Source organism: Melopsittacus undulatus, chromosome 9 (assembly GCF_012275295.1).
Source record: "Melopsittacus undulatus isolate bMelUnd1 chromosome 9, bMelUnd1.mat.Z, whole genome shotgun sequence".
In the NCBI taxonomy this organism is placed as follows: Eukaryota; Metazoa; Chordata; class Aves; order Psittaciformes; family Psittaculidae; genus Melopsittacus; species Melopsittacus undulatus.
This window is the reverse complement of record NC_047535.1, coordinates 11666573-11683583: the sequence shown is the minus strand read 5'-3', so window position 1 is coordinate 11683583 and position 17011 is coordinate 11666573. Positions and strand designations below refer to the sequence as shown.

General features: G+C 49.6%; 1 protein-coding gene across 1 annotated transcript; it reads right to left on the bottom strand.

The window, feature by feature from the left end:
* Nucleotides 1–1402: 1402 nt before the first annotated feature.
* OAZ2 (ornithine decarboxylase antizyme 2) lies at nt 1403–15131 on the bottom strand. The gene is given in 5 exon segments (NM_001290057.1): nt 1403–2227; nt 4336–4421; nt 6168–6343; nt 11493–11650; nt 15099–15131. Coding segments are annotated over 5 exon segments (573 nt in total). The 5' UTR covers nt 15119–15131; the 3' UTR covers nt 1403–2093.
* Nucleotides 15132–17011: the final 1880 nt, after the last annotated feature.

Sequence of the window (17011 nt, the reverse complement as noted above, 5' to 3'; positions counted from 1 at the left end):
CCAGCACCCAATGCTCTGCCACCAGCATCCATGGCCTCATGCAGGGACACTGCAGCCGAGCTCTGTGTGAGTTTGGGTCAGAACTCCCCAAGCTTGGAGCTCTGGGCACTAGCAAGGGACAACCACCCCCTGGCCTCCCCAGAGCCCCTTCTTGGTGTGGTTCTCCCAGCCTCGAGGCAGCACCCAGAGGAACCAGAAGTGCCTTTTGGAGCTTCAGCAGGGAACTGCTCAAGCTGCTGATGTGAGACCTTCATCTGGCCACAGGTGCATGAGTCAGGACAGGACAATGATTGGCACATGCTCCGTAACTGCACAGTATTGGTGAGTGCAGGAGCTCATCCTTAGCCCAAGTTCCGGTGATGAGAACATTGCACTTCACCAGTACACTGCACCACAGCAGCAGAGGGCAGGAGCAGGGCCCTAGAGCTCACAGAACACTTCGGGAGGGCCAGGGAAAGAGAAGGGATGAGACTTGGCCAGAACCAGACACCGCTGTTTCAGCTGGGGAGCAGAGGCAAGGTCTGATCTGTCCCCATACATTCCCTGGAGCAAGGACAGCTGGGGCTGAGGCTCTCAGCAGCATCGCCTCTCATTTTACACCTGATTTAGCATTTAATGCCCCACTGAAGAGGGATTAGAGCCACAAGCCCTTTGCTTTCATTGGAAGGGAAGGAGGGAGAGAGAGACACAAACTTTAAGATGATTTATTCACACAAACATCCCAGCCCCACCTCTCCCCCAGACAGAAAGCACTGACCATGGCTTTTATGGAATGGCTCAGCTTCAGCTTTTGACACCCCCCATCTCCCCCAAGAAGGGCAAGAACCTAACACAGCACACAGGATGGTTCCACACACAAGCAGCCAGGCCAGGCAGAGCTCACCATGAGGTGCAGTGCAGAAACACCCCCGCCGCACAGCCTTCCCAAGAAAGCCACCTCCATCCCATCCATGGCACAACAAGAGCACAACCCTCACTCTCCAGCTAAGGGGCAGGGTTGAAACACAAGCGCCTGCCACCACCAGACCCCATCTCTCCCTACCTGGAGAGGCCCTGGACAGGGAGAACATCCCATTGCAGTCAGCATAGCTGCCGTCCACGCCAGTCCCCACACACAACCCCCTTTGGTTTGGGTAGAGCTGCCAGCTCCGTCTCAAGTCCTGACATTTTGGAAAAGTGAGGAGGGAGAACAGAGGTGATGGCAATGGGCCTGCTCCGCACCCGTCCTTGGGCAGAGGGTAAAGGCTTGAGCTCTTTGGCCCATCACACTGCAGGCAGGGAAGAAGTACTGCCTCTGAGCGGAGGTGCTGCTCCAAACACTCGTTTGACCCTCCGAGGCCATCGCAGCACTATGGGCCCACCAGCAGCTCTGCTCCTTTCAAATAAGCAGCCCCAGCTGTGTGAAGTTCATCGGAATGCCCCTTTATTGAATGCTGTGATAGTGCAGTGGTAACACTGAACAGAGCTAAGACTGCTTAAAACAAAAGCTGGAAGAGCAAGAAGTTCTAAAGGGATGGGGGGGGGGAAGGAAAAAGAAAAGGTTAGACCAGTTAAAACATCATTGGTCGCCCCAAGGTGGAGACACATGGGGGGTTTAATGTAGTGTTAAAGGTTAAGCAAGAGCACGTCTCTTCCACATGCCTGACACCCAAAACATGCCTCCTGCTTAAGAGTCTTGAGTGAAACGTCAAGATGTAGTCTGTCAGATGAGCACACATCGGGCAATCGGGGAAGGACCAACACGGATTAGAGAATCAAGGAGTCGGTGCTGCACCTACCGCTGTGCTCCCCACACCTGGCCTGGGGAGCCAGGCGCCCCGAGGCTAACACACCACACAGCTGCACGTAAAGAGCTCCTATGCCAGTTCATAAACATCTTCCATTTACTATTTGGTGATTACATGTGTGTATATATAGTTCTCTAGGCAACACATTTCAATGAGATAGTCAACTCTGAGGATACACAGGCCAACCTAACAATGAAAAATGCAGTTTCAGTCCACAAGCTTGTTTTCCCTTTCCTCAAGAAAGGAGATTGAACCCTCTCTCCCCTCAACAGCATTTCCAGGTCACGCTGGAGTTCCCCGCTGCAGCTATTCTTCATCAGAGGAAGAGTTCTGATCCAGGGGGTACACCATGAACATCACATCTGGTCGTGACGGGACAGAAGGGTGACCAGGCCTCACGATTTCAAAGCCCAAGAAGCTGAATGTTTTCAGGAGAGGAGCTACCAAAGAGAAGGAAATCTGTTACTGCCAGAAACAATCCTCTTTACCTGTCACCCTAAAAAGCCACAAATATCAGCACCTTCTGAAAGGGCATCCAGAGCTTCCTGCAAAGAAGGAAGCCATATTAACGTGACAGCCCCTCGAATGGGAGGCTGTGTCTCCTCCTGCATTCATCACAGCTGCTCCTGAGCGGGAAGGGGATTTTAATTATGCAGCAGAGCAGGTTCATCCATGTCTACCCTGCAATGTCTCGTCCATCCCCTCTGAGAACAGCGATGGTTTAGTTATCTACCTGCAGCAGCCACAGACCCACTTTCTTGCACGTGGCCATGGCAGCATGTCACAGCTCTTACTCTATACTTAGGTGGGTCTTCCACCCCTTGAGCCCTAAAAGTGGGTCAGACAGCAGCAAACTCAGGGTCTAGGTAGACATTTGCTCTGTGAGGACCCAGAGCTCAGTACAACTCCAGACAGCCCAGCCCAGCCCAGTGCGGTCCCCCAGGAAAGCCACCATGAGCTATGCACAGAAACAGTGCAGGGTCAGTCCAGAAGACCCCACATGCCTGACTGCAGTTACGCAGTGACAGGATGTATCCTCACTTGTGCTAAAGCATCACTTCCCTGTGACCCATGGAAGTTACCCTGATGCAGCACCTGCGGTACCCTCTGATGGTCAGCTCCGAGACACTGAACTCCAGGGGAGCTCCCAGATACCTGTTTTCAAGACAGCACCTTTCAACTGCACAGACAAGGACCCAGGATCTGGAGCATGCCAGACTAATAGGCAAGGTCCAAGAGCAACACAGAGCCCATTTTAAAAACCAAACCCCATTATCAGACAGCTCCTGTGAGCAGCCACTGTGGAGGTCACCAGTGCAACCCATGACACTGGTGACAATATAGCAGGAGATTAATCCGAAAATCAGTCTTGGCATCACAACATGGCCTGATGTGTTCCTGGGCTCAGCACAGCTCAGCTCCATGAACGGGCTTCAGAAGACAATGCAGCTTGTGAAGCAGCAGAGTAAAAATAGATTCAGGTTTGAATTACTCCTGCCATGGCAATTACTTGGTTATCAGCCTGCATCTGGTAAGATTTAAAGTGACACATCCATAGCTTGGTACCTCACCACAAATCTCCTCAAACTTCCGTGCTGTAATCACTCATCCAACACATCTATCTTTAGCTCCTAATGCAGCCCCCTTAAGCCGTAAGTATCTAGAGCCAGGGTCAGGATTACCTTTAAGTCTAGGAAGGGAAAAAAGTGCTGGGAGATCTTTTAAAAGGAGATAAACCTCAGGGCAACAAGCTCTAAGTGTTCATTAAATACCGGTTCAGTATTTAAGGGTAGCTGTGAAGAAGATGGAGACTCCCTTTTTACAAGGAGGCCCATGGAAAAGACAAGGGGTAATGGGCACAAGTTCCTCCCAGGGAGATTCCATCTGGACACAAGAGGAAAATTCTTCCCAATGAGAACAACCAGCCACTGGAATAATCTCCCCAGGGAAGTGGTGACTCTCCAGCAGTGGTACTTTTAAGATTGGGCTGGACAGGGTGCTGGGACATCTAGTCTAGGTCATGCTTTGCCTAGAAAGCTTGGACCAAATGATCCTTGAGGTCCCTTTCCAACCTGAGACCTCACCATGATTCTGTGTTTTCCCATAAAACATTTATGGGAAATAAATTGTTCTTATCCCATTTAACAACTTCTCCTGTTTCTCCTTCCAATCACAGAAGCCTGGTGCAAAACAGAGACCCTCACTCCTTACCAAAGGAGACAGATTAACCAATTTCTGGACAAGAAAATCCTCCAAGTAATTCAGGAGCAGTTTTCAGCGTGACAGCACTAGCAGTAATTTAATGACAGGACAGCAAAGCGTATCTGCTAGAGAAACCAAAAATACTCCTTCTCCTTCAGTCTCAAGAGAGGGCTGATTTCCTCCACAAGAAACCATTTCTGATTTGTAAGAACACCATGAGAATTATGCATATGGCAATTCCTGCAATAGGCAGCATCCCACAGAGTCCTGCCCTGGGATTACCACATTTTTCCAGCGCTTCAGCAGTGGATCTAGGGATCAAACCCGACCGTGGGGGGATTCTCACCTCTATCTTCTCTGCTTTTTCTGAAGCAAATAAAGACGTAGTTTACTTTCATTTTTTCTTCAGCAAATTCCAGCAGTGCTGATAACCTGCCAAGGAGGAGGAAGACAAAAGAACATCAGCCATAGGAAGTCCTGTCCTGAGGAAGCCTCTGAGCATTATCAACTGCTTGGATGTTTTCAGGCAGCAAGATCACTTGTTTACAGCCCCCTTCCAGTGAACAATGGGTGCTGAAACAATGGGCTTCCTGCTTTGCTGTCCACCCCTGCAGAACCCAGAGCTGTCCTCACACCAAGTCACCCAACCTGCTGTCGTCGGCCAGTGTGCACAAATGCTGGTCCCCACCACTCAGTGGTTTTGTACCAAAGCCTTCGTACGTGGGGACCTGAACATTGCAGCAGATCTGAGCCAGGCTACAGCCCCTTCGCTGGCAACATGCACAGGGGGGTCTGTGAGGTTTATGCTTTATGGGAAGGGATAAAAAAAGCCAACATCAAAAAATGAGCTCCTGCCAGGCAGAAGAGCAAAGAAAACCACCACTAAAGGAGCACGTGTGCAGGCAAAGCAGATTCCTGAGCACATCAGCGGCATGGCACAGCTGGCACTCCCTGAATCCACACTTCCCTCTTTCCAGCTAAAGCACTTCTACCACCTCCTGATGGAAGCAGCACTGCACAAACCCCTCTCCAAGCCCTGGCAATCAGCATGGCAGAGCCATCGCTGTCACTGCTGGCCTTGAACCAGTTAGGATGAAGGCTGCTAGAGCAGTGACAAACAGGGCTTCAGTTGACATCTAGCTGAAGAGCAGTCAGTGAGCCCGGGGTGCAGCAAGGGAGATTCAGTTTGCATTTGTTCATGCGGTAATGAACTGTTACAGCCTCTGCCAGGCTGTTTTACCTAGCTAAAAATGGTCTGGCAAAACTGAGCACTAAGTCATAATGACACAGCTGTCCAAATACCCTCTCAGAAGAACCCAGTCGCAAAAGAATGGGCAAAGAGTTACAGGATGAAGAAATTACATACGCGTTTATCTAGATTGAGTAAAATATGACAAGTGTGAAACAGCAAAACCACTGTCACTTACTGAAGGTGCCCAATGAGGGGTTTTTTTCTCAATTAGCTTGTGTCATTTACAGCTGAAGCCTATTTGGAGCTTTTGGAGGACTTCAGAGAGCTCTGCAGAGGAATCCAGTAAAGCCACATCTACACTACAGCGCTCTCTGCTAGTGGAGATCTCTGGCAAAGCACTTGGCAGGAAGGAGCTGCTCTGGAAGCTGCGTTTACACAAACTTCCCAGAGCAGAGCTGTCTGGACAAAACACTGCTGTGTTCTGCCAACAGAGAAAAATCAGAGGCTCTGGCAGAGCCCAGCGCCTGTGTGGCAGGACTCCAGGAAAGATCCACCTACTGAAGGAGAGCATCAGTAAAATGGAGTTTTGGGTTTGGTTTTTTTTTCCCCTGGAAGAGAGGAAATAGCTGCCAAAATAAGCTGGCAACAAGTGTTCCAAGTGGCCAGCAGAAAAAAATAGAATAAATCCCAAAAAATTCAGGAAAAAGCTTGTAGATTTTCCATGCCCAAGTACACAAAGAATCACTCTGTTCATTTACTATCTCTCATTAGCACAGAAGCTCAAAAACCAGTAACCCATCTGAAATATCACTGGAGAGAAAAACAAACATATGGAGGACTAACAGGAGGGCAAGTCTCGGAAGACAAGGGAGTAAGGACATATATACACAAACCTGGAACAGAGCTGCTGTACATAGAGCCCACCCTTCCTTCATGCACAGCATCATGCATGTAAGCACAGTTCTGCTCTGGGATCCTGAACTTACCCTTCTTTGCTCCCATCAGCTAATAATCCATCAGGGATTTCCACAAAGAGGCTCTGATTAGAGAGCACTGCGTCCCAGGAGGAGGTCTTCACCTCTGTGACCTTGTACTGGAAGTGGACAATATGAGGCTTCCCTTCGTGCACTGGGACATCTTGGTTAACAGTGATCTTCTCGTCCTGTGCAGGGGAGGAGAGCTCATGAAATAGGCTTTAGGGTTGAAGAAAATTAGCCGTGAGATTGCAGACAAAGAAATGTAAGTGATCACACTCGAAGAGCAAACAGAGAGACTGTTCTCAATGGGAGCACCCTCCTGACAAGGGATGAGCCCATACAAACTGGTGTGTGTCCACGGTTTCAGCCTATCGCTAAAATTCATACCATGAGACTCACCATAGCTCATGAGGGTATGTACAGTCTGATGTAAGCTTCTGCCCAAGTCTCAGAGCTCTAAACAAGTGTTTAAGTGGGTAAGAGGTATTGCTCTGGACTACCTGTAATACCTTACTTCAATTTTAACCCAATACAGAAATAAAGAACAAAAAAAAAAAAGAAAGCCCTACATATTAAACAGCCAGGGAAGTGTAACTAGAGCAAATGCAAAATAAATTGTGTTACAGCTTTACTAAGAAGAACATTATACTTTTCCCTTTCCATTCTGCTGGCTCAGATACACACCACAGTAGGTACTGAGACCTCAGAGTGATTTTCTAGTCATGTTTTCCTGTTCAAGGGAATGTAATTTTGCATATTAACATTATATTAAATTTCTGTCTAATGACAGTCCATCATCACTGCAGGTTGCAGCCACATCTTTGAAGGGCGGTTCATGAACTACCCTTCAAAGAACACAACTTGAACCACAAGCTGGAAGAGCATCTGCTGCCGCAATCTCACCCAGTTTCATTGTCTCCCCAATCCTCAACACAGTCTTTTTGTTTAAGGGATGACCACAAATTGCTTTCCCACATTTTACAACCAACTGGAATGGCAAATGGTTTGTCTCCTGGTATAAGGGAAGAAAATACACAGCACTGAGAGGATCCCAAAACAGGGAGAAGCTACAGAGACTTGAAGATTGTAAGGTCTCTTCCAGAGACCACAAGTGTACATGTTCCTCTCCAGTACTGCTCTAAGGAGCATGCCAAGCATGCAGACCACCTCAGATTCAGCCCAGAAGTTCCTAGAAAACAATTTTGTCATTAAAACTCCATTTCTTCTCCTGACAATTTCTGCAGGCAGTTGCTTACCCAGTAAACGACTTCCACATTTCACTGCCAAGAGCCCAAGTGAAATGATGAAGAAATTCATTAGGTTCCCGAGTTAACGTTGTCAATTGCAGCAGAAGCTGAACCCTTCCCATCTGCTCGGTTACAGGCTCATGCCTCTCGAGTCACTTACTTACAAAGTCACCTGCACAGCTTTGAAGGGCAGAAGCAAAGCAGATATTGGAACAGCAGATACCTGTTCCTAAGTCACAAGAGTACCTGGGAAGGCCACGCGCTCCTCTCTCCTCAACAGCACCAACAGGTGGGACCGAGGTTGCTCAGCCCATTAGGGCATTAGGTCCAGTCTTCAGGCATTTGACTATAACAGGGTTATTAATTCAGCAGCTCCTTGTGAGCTCTGATCTGCTGGTGACCAGCTAGACTGACAGTGACACAAGTGACACTGCTGCAGAGACAGCACTTCACCAGATGAGTTTTAATACAGTCATCTCTGACCAAACCACGCAGTCAGTACAGCAGAGAAACCTCAGACCAGTCTGGATCTACAGTGAAGCAGCATTTAAAAGATGGGCAGTACAAATCCATCAGCAGCCAGTGGTGCCCATTAAGAATGTGGAAGAACTCTTCAGTGTTGCCACTTTCCAAGCAGATGTTGTCTCCTGGGTGGTTTAATCTCCAACAGCTTGAGTATTGCTGTAAGACCAGCAAGTGGTTCAGCAAAAACACCACCAAGAACTTTTCCAGGCTCCTCAAACCCATGTCCCAGTGCTTTAATTCCTATTACCATGTGTATTACAATAGATCCCTCTTAGTTTGACTATTGTGGCAAAGAAAAAGCCATCAAGTGTGTTAATGCTGGCATCAAAATAACACCGCATGTAAACGAGGAACTGCCTGGCTTCGGTAACTGGAGCAGAGGAAGCTGCCGTTTGTTTAAAGCCCACAAAGCTTAGCTGAAAAACAAGTTTACACTTCAACAGAATAAATATCCTGTAGGAAATAAGTTTATTCATCAAGTTTGAAAGAAGTTTTCATGGCTGCATCTACTGCCAGGTTTTACTAGTTTTAAGCCAAGCACACTGAGAAACCTACCGACAGCTCTCAAGTGAAGTCAGACTGCAGCTGAGCCAGCAGCGCCCACAGATCTGAGCCCAGAGGGAGCTCTGCATTACAGAGGTGTGTTTAAAACCCAAAACAAGGGGATTATACGCACATCCTTCAGCAGTGACTTCATAGGAGCCTTTTACAGTTGTTGTTACCAAGCAGAAAATGTCTCTGTTTCAGAAAAGATCCTTCTCTCCCAAAAAGCTCACAGATGCTTCTTTTCTTACACTTCATGAAAACAAAAACAGGGTGAGGAAGTTGAGAAAAGCAGGCTGGGATTGACACATTGGAGGGGGAGGCACACGCATGCATTTGTGTGGAAAGACAGGCAGCAGCCTGCAATAGGAGGGGAAAAGCTTACCGAGCCTCCTGGCTCAGCCCTTCTGTCACCAGACGTTATGCCCTGCACTCCAAACCTAGAGGGCTTTTTCCACTTAAAAGTCTCCTAATGCAACAGCCCATGAAAAGGCAGCACAACCACAGAGATTAACAGAACCAGTTCCCCTGGTTCAGTGGGAATTATGTTTACACATCCTGTCTGGGGCAGCTGATATTTTATTTCTAGGCACCGAAATGCCTAGAGATGCTGGGGAGAGAAGCTGTTCCTGTGAAGCAGCAGCCCAGAATTCTTTGGAAGCTGCTCAAAGCAAAATCCTGGTTTACACAACAAATGTTCAGTTTTTAGTTCACCCCTACAAAATCCCCCACCACGTTATTGCGGGAAAAAAAATATCCCACCAGACTCTCTTCTATACCCAGCCACCTAAACCACCACCCGGCTGGCCCTCAGCTCCAGCTCAGTGCAGTAAAGCCACAAAGACCAGCTTCCACTTGCTTACAACTCATTGAGCACAAGATTTTCCAGCTACACTCCTCAGATGCTCCAAGAAGGATGGGGGGAGACCCCTATGTGTTGGCAGTGTAAGAAGAAAGGATGTTATTGATCTGCCATCGCCAAGCGACTGGAAGACCCGTGTAAGCAGCCTCCTGCTGGCATGTGCTCCACCTGCAGCCTCCTGCCAAGCCTGCAAGCCTCGGCATGTCCTTTCACACAAGCCTGTACCGGCTGTGCATCATTCCCAGCTCAGGTAAAGCTTCCCTGACCAAGGGCCGAGTATTAAGTCTCTTACACAAAAACAACAACTATAGGGAGTCCTGGCTGCTGAACTTACAGCACTGTTGTACATGAGGACTGTGCTGGGTGCTCTGAAGGAGGCAGAGCATCCCCTGAGCTGCACCAGCTAATACAGCTGGAAAAAGGACTTAAGCTTTTTGGGTCTAGATACCTTTCCATGTCATGCTGAAGCTTGCTGGCTCCAAAGCTCATCCTGCTGTAACTACAGCACCACTCAATTCAGCTGGTGACTGAGGGGAGCAGGGAGAGCCCTGATAACCCCCATCTGAGGTCAGACTTTAAACCATTGGGCAACACAGCCAACTCTGGTCTGGGATGAGCAAAGCTACATAAGGGGATTATTTTCTGACAGATTCTGCTAGGTTTTGTCAGCAATAAACCCAGGATGAATGACATCCGTATTTCTGGGATGCAGCTACCTAGATGACATCCTCACAGGCAGCAAATCCTGCCCACAGGCCAGCACAAAAAGCTTCTGCACAAATTCAAGGCCATACTCTTCAAACACTTCAAAGTCTCCAAACTGCCATTCTTTCCTCCACACTGAGCCCATTTTCTGCCTTTGGACCTTGCCTGCTGTGTGCCAGGCTTGGCAAAGCAGGTCTGCAGAAGTTGAAGCTGCAGGGTCACCTGTTTCTCATCCCCTTCCACCCAGAGGGAATTCATTATTTGTCCCAAGCCCTCTTGAAGCTATTTATGCATCATCTTTATCTGACAGGAAGGCCCTTGCGCTCTGCTACTTCTTTGGATTTCATACCCCTCTAACGTCTGTGACAATTCAACTCAATAGCATTAAGCTGATATTATTACGAGACTACAGAGATTGACATTTATTCACAAGGTAAGTAGGTGAGGCATGTGATAAAATCCACCAAGGCTGCATGAAATAAAACTCCTCTGAAAGCAGATGTGAGGTCTCTGATTCTCATGAATTTCAAGAGGAGACTTTGGTAGCTGTGACCTAAAAGGGCCTTTATCTTTTTATCACATGAAGTCTATGTGCCTCCCACAGGGTAATTAAAAATCAAGTCAAACACCTATGATGACACTCCTATCTGAACAGCTAAATTTGCAAGCTGAGCATAAGTTTAGGCTACCTCATCTGATAGCACTTTACCCCCCAGCATGTGGAAAAGCAGCCCCTGGCCAGAAGAGAGACAGATGTGCACCACCATAACACAATACAAACTTTCACAAGTGCCAATTATTCTACAGCAAGGAAGAGCCCAGTCTCCTTATTCGAAGGGAAAGGTCCCGAGGCATGAAGAGGGCCAAAACCCAAGCTACACAGATCTCAAGGAAGGCTGCACATACAAAGCCTTCCCAACCTTCCCTCGTCTTACACCTGTGTTCTAGGCACATTCCGACCGTGTCTTGTGCCTGCGTTCTAGAAACGTTCCTATCGCCTCACCCTTTTGTAAAGTCAGGAGTTACTCTGTGCAGCTTTACCTTCCGGACCAGGGCACAGGAAGGAGCTTATCAACCATTCTCTCTCTCTGCATTTCACCTTTCTGCTTCCCACTTCCTCTTTTTGCAAGACATTCAGAAAGTTGTTTGATGTTTTGATTAAAGTGGCTCCACACAGAACAGCTGAAACAAGCCTCTGGGAACAGGACTAGGGAGTTATTTACTGCACACCATTGAGAAAAGGTCTCTTGTTTCTTAGTAGGCAGGTGATATTTAAGCAGGAGAGCACTGCATGCAGCTCAGCGATCTGCCAACAGGGCTGCTGAAAAATGAACTGTTCTCCCACTTATCACCTCAGAGTTATTTGCATTTATTCCCATCAGTCTGTAAGAGGAACTGAACACAGTCACCACAGGGGTACAGGTCATTATTTGGATGTCAGATCTTTCTCACCTTATATATCAGAGCTGAAAGACAAGGATCCCTGCTACCCCCTCGCCCACCGGGGATCTTCGACAGTGGGTGAGGGGCATCAGGAGCACCACAGAGGCCCTGGAACAATGTGCCTGCAGCACTGCAGCTGGGGACAGTTACTCAAAGGTAAAATACTACTGCAAAAAAAAAAGAGAGAGAGAACACCAGGTTAGGTTAGCAGGGACAACGATTCAGGTGCTACAGCTCCTCACTACCCCAACCTACTTGTACCCCTGCCCCTCCACACCACATCAGAGGCAGCTACTGCAGCTCTAGTGCCCCGACACCCATGTTAAAAACATCCCTGCCCCAGCCGTGCCAGAACCAGCGGCCGCTTGTCAGATGTGGAGGGGTTTGCAGCCAAGAACCCAGAGAGTGCTGAGCAACCTCATGCTAATAGGGACCCCTGGAAGGCTGCCAGCAGCAGATGGCTGGAAACGCATGACCAGATGAGCACACATTTTCTATAGACAAATATCTACAAATAGATCAACAGGACCCAGAAGGAGGTTTAAGTTTCACATTTTCAAAACCAGGAGGAGTGAAAGGGTTGATTCTTCAGATATTTTCTGAGGGCTCTACAAGATCTGAGTTGACATTTTCACATGCAAATGAAACATCATACCAGCACCCTTCACTTCAACCCTAAACATTACAAGTTCACCCCCAGGTTTACTTTTACAAACCAGAAAACAAGTTTCCCTTGCAGTTTGTAAATTTGTTTGGATGTCCTAAACGTGATCTTTCAGCATCACTTTGAGCACAGGCTTTAATATCTGCTCTAGATTTTATGAAGTTCATGAAAGCAAATTATTTTCCTTCTGGAGCATTGCTTCCTTTATCAGTACCACAAAAGTTCTTACTGAGGCAAGGCACAGCACTGGTATTCCTCTAACAAAGCCTGCAAAAGCAACCCAGAGAAACCAGTTGCTCCCCAGCATTCCCATTATGAAATATGTCAGCACAAAGCTATATAAACACCACCAAATTAAAGGGGATCATGAGGGCCTTCAATAAGCACAGGGAGCAAGGAACAAGGCTATGATGGGCAGGCTCCATAAATGTATTGATAACTTACTGTCTGTCCTAAAACTTCTCACTTGAGTTGTTCCCAAGGCAGTGTTTTTCCACTCTAATCCGTCTCCACAAGGGAGACAGGCTTAAGTATCTAAAGACAAGCACCGAGCTGCACTGTCAGAATAACCTGCACTGCCTACACAGTGCTGCTAGAACCCATACCAGACTGCAGACAGACTACTGAAACTTGGCATTTCTGAATGCCAAAAAATAACTCACAAACACAGTTACGACACAGGCAGCATTTGCTAAGATCTTGGCTTGCCACCTCACACCAAAATACTCTTCCTACAGGAAACACAAATATTCTTCCTCCATATATCTCCTCCTCCAGGTTTGCTAGACTGGGCTCTTCAGCAGCGCACCCAAGGACCACAGCAGGCACATGTTGGAGAAAAGGCTGTTTAAATAAACTAGGAAGAGATACAAAGCAGTTGCAATGTAGATGTCTCAGGGCAAAACCCTTCGCACACATGCTCAGTGGCATTTTGTGTTAATACAGTCCCTCCACAGGCATGACCCAGGCTATCAATGGACCAGTGTGTATTCAGTAGTAGTGGATGTTGAGAGGCATGACAAAGCACTTTGCTGTGCCGTTCCCCACCCCCAGAAAGCTGTTGGCAGCTTTGTTATTCCCTTCCCTCCTCCCTCACCCCCCAGTCAACAATGTGCTATTGATAGCTCTCTCCGACTTGCGGCCAAGGCATCAAGAAGCTGGATAATGAAGTGTAGTTGTGGGAAAAAAAACAAAATAAGAAAAAAAAAAAAGAAGAGAGGCTGCAGTTTCCATGCAAAGCAGTCCCAGACACTTCCCACTTCTGCTTCCTCTGGCACATGCAGAAGTCAAACACAAGACCCCTTCAGCCACAGAGCTCTGCCTGCAGCACTGGGATTTCACCTCATCACCACTGTCATGCCCCAGAATTTGGTAGGGTCCCGAGAGCAGCACATGCAGGACAGCACCATCAGGCAACACTGGAGGGTGAGCGTGTGGCACACATTAAGAGAGGTTTTGCTTCTCCCAGAAACACGCTGGGAAGAAGTTCACGCAAGCATCCAACAACCCTCATGCATCCATGTGCACGCAGCCCACCGCTACTCTGCTCCCCAGAGCATGTGACACTCAACAACTGGGACTGTGCTTCCCTTCAGCCCCTCTTCTCAGTAGCTGCTTTCCATCAGCTTAGCTTAGATCAAAATTCTTTTTTTTAAGTGACATTGTCTAGAGGGAGGTGTCTCTGCCCATGGCAGGGGTTAGAACTGGATAATCTTCAGGTCCTTTCCAACCCAAACCATTCTGTGATTCTATGAAAATGCATTTGGATCCCCAAGGGCCTTTCCCCAAAGGAACTCCCAAGCAAAAGCTTCTCAGTGACTGAGTCCAGCCTGAAACAGGAGCTGGAAGCAAGTGCAGGTTTCCAGCCAGCCTGTATAATTTTAACTCGCTAAGCTTCCAGCAATCCCAACCCCGTGCCCTGTCCCTGGGAAGCGCAAAGGACAACTCGTCAACTTTTGAACCCCATCACAGCTCCTCCTCAGCAACCCAAGACCCAGGCCAGCACTGCTGTCAGTCCACAACAGCCAGCAGCTTGGGGCCCAAAACCTTCACATTTTCCTGGGTTTTGGGGGTTTTCTTTGCAGCGAACACTTGGATCAGACAGGAGGATCCACACAGCTCACCTGACATTACAGAACCAAAGCTGGTTTTGCTTGGTTTTTTTTTTACCCCTTCTCAAAACAGGCTCTGAAGATGCTGTTGCACTTTGCCCATAATAATAAGATTTTATGCTGCGAGGCATGGCAAATCATATATTAAGGAACCGGATTTGAGGAGCAACTTGCAAATAACTGCCTGATGAACACAGCGCAGCTCAGGTATTACCCTACATGCAGCAGCCAAGAAACAAGACTGTTTATACACATCCTCCAAGAGCTTATCTACACGCTATAGCAGAGGGTCAGGAAATGACTTTTGGGACTCTAAACAAGGAGCAGACACACGAGAGTATTTGGTCAGCTGAGAACAGAAATACCCAGAAATGGAGCGAGTTCATGGTCGGTGACAGCCAATGTGCCAAGAAGAAGCACCTTTCCCTGGAGATGCCCTATCCCTGGCAGTGTTCAAGGCCAGGTTGGACGGGGCTTGGAACAAGCTGCTCTAGTGGAAGGTGTCCCTGCCTGTGGCAGGGGTTGGAGCTGGATGAGCTTTAAGGTCCTTTCAACCCGGACCATCCTGTGATGCTGTGACTGTGGGAGGGAGGGCACAAGCCCTGCCCGGCGTTAAAGGCTCGTTAGCAGAAGGGAGCTAGCCAGGGTGGCCCCCTCAAGCAAGACCCAGCCCCGGGGAGCCCAAACACCGCGATGGGCTCTGCCCTCCCGCAGAAGCAAGGGGCTCACCCCGGGAGGAGCGGAGAGCCCGCACCCCTCCCGCCGCCTCAGCACCCGCCCACCCCGGGCCCGCCGCTCCGAGGGGCGCGGAGGCCGCGGCAGGGAGGGGGCGGCCCGCACCTGTCCTGGGTGTTTATCATCCTCGGCTCCGCTGGGCTCCGTGGGTCTGTGGGTGCGTGTGGGCCCGCTCGGCTCCGCTCGGCTCCAACCGGCACCGCCACCTCCCGCACTCGCCGCCGCGTTCCGACTGACCCCGCGGGCCCGCGCTCAGCCCCACCCCCTTCGCGCGCCGCCCGGGCACGCCCCCCCCCAGCCCCGCGCCGCGCGCGCTCCTCCGGCGCCGGGCAGGCCGGGAAAAGACCGCCCCAAACAAAGGCGCGCGCTGCGCCGTGCCCACCCTGCGCGCATGCTCAGTGCGCTCCAAACCTCCGTGTTGTGACGTCACTGTCCGTGCGAGCGCAGGGACAGGCCAAGGGGAATGGCTTTAACCTGCCCGAGGGGAAACTGAGATGAGCTCTTAGGCAGAAGCTCTTCCCTGTGAGGGTGCTGAGGCGCTGGCACAGGGTGCCCAGAGAAGCTGTGGCTGCCCCATCCCTGGCAGTGTTCAAGGCCAGGTTGGACACAGGGGCTTGGAGCAAGATGCTCCAGTGGAAGGTGTCCCTGCCTGTGGCAGGGATTGGAGCTGGATGAGCTTTAAGGTCCTTTCAACCCAAACCCTTCCGTGATTCTACACAAGGGTAGGAGCAGGCAGCCTGCAGCCCATGGTGCAGGGAGGTATGGGAAGTGACAGCCCTGTGATGGGAAGCTGAAGCATGTCTGCACTGCTTGTCACGGTGGAAGAGGCCAGGGCCTCTGACTGGAGGCTTCCTGGGAGTGTTTTGGCTCCTGCAGAACTGGTGGTGGAATAGGTCAGGGAGTGGTGACAAGGAAAGAATTCTGGGCCCTGGTGGTGCCACTGCACAGTGAGCTGCTGGCTATGATCATAGAATCACAGAATGGTTTGGATTGGAAAAGACCTTAAAATTATCCAGTTCAACCCCTTGCCATGGGCAGGGATGCCTCACCCTAGACCATGTAACCCAAGGGTCTGTCCAACCTGGCGTTGAACACTGCCAGGGAGGGAGCATTCATCACTTCTTTGATTAGCCTGTTCCATATCCTGCTTAAAGTATGATGCTAGTGTTTAAAAGGTGGCCTGGGGAGCTGCAGGCTCCGCACCTGGGTGAGCAGGACCTAGAGCAGGGAAGAGAGGAGTGAATATGTGGGTAACAGGATGTTGACCTGCCCATGGCAGGGCTCTGCAGGGCTTGTGATTAGCAATGTACCCCAGAAGAGAGGTGGCAGCAGCCCCCAAGTGAGTAACCTGTGGGGACTTGGTCCCACAGAGCTCGGTGGGTGCTGAGCTTCACATGGGGTCTGGGATCCAACATGCAGCCCTTGGCCTGAGCTTCCTGGTTCCCAGCACTGCGGCACCGGCCCTCAAGCGGCAGGAAGCGACCAGCTGTTTGCAGAAAGCTGGATGCTGGCCAGAGCCTGAGTTCAAACACAGCCTCTGAAATGGCCTTTTCCCCCTTCCTCTGCATTTCAAGCCCTGTTTGCAGCCATAATTCTATTTATAATACCCAGGAAAAGCGAGCTGAGACTTTCCCACAGTGCTGGCTTCACAGACGATTGTTGTTCGGGAAGCTGGAACGTTCATGGTATTATTTTTGTATACCCACGGGAAGGCTTTATTTCTTTTTTTATTGCGTGTCACTCTGTGTCCCCATCTAGGCTGAGGACAGTTTGCAAAGCACAAAAGAGCTGCTGCTCGCGGCTCTTGAAGGCTTTGCTGTTGGTTTGGGTGTCTCTGCCTGCATTGCCCTGCTGGGAAGGGCAGTGGGTGCTCTGGGACACGTGCTGGTGGCCAAGGGCCTCGAAGCCAAGGGACTGTCACTGATACCCCCTGCCTTGTTACTGAACCCCAGGAGCACTCATCATGTCGCATGCTTGCTCTGTGCCTTGGTGTCTCCTGTGTGGAGGAGGAAAGACCA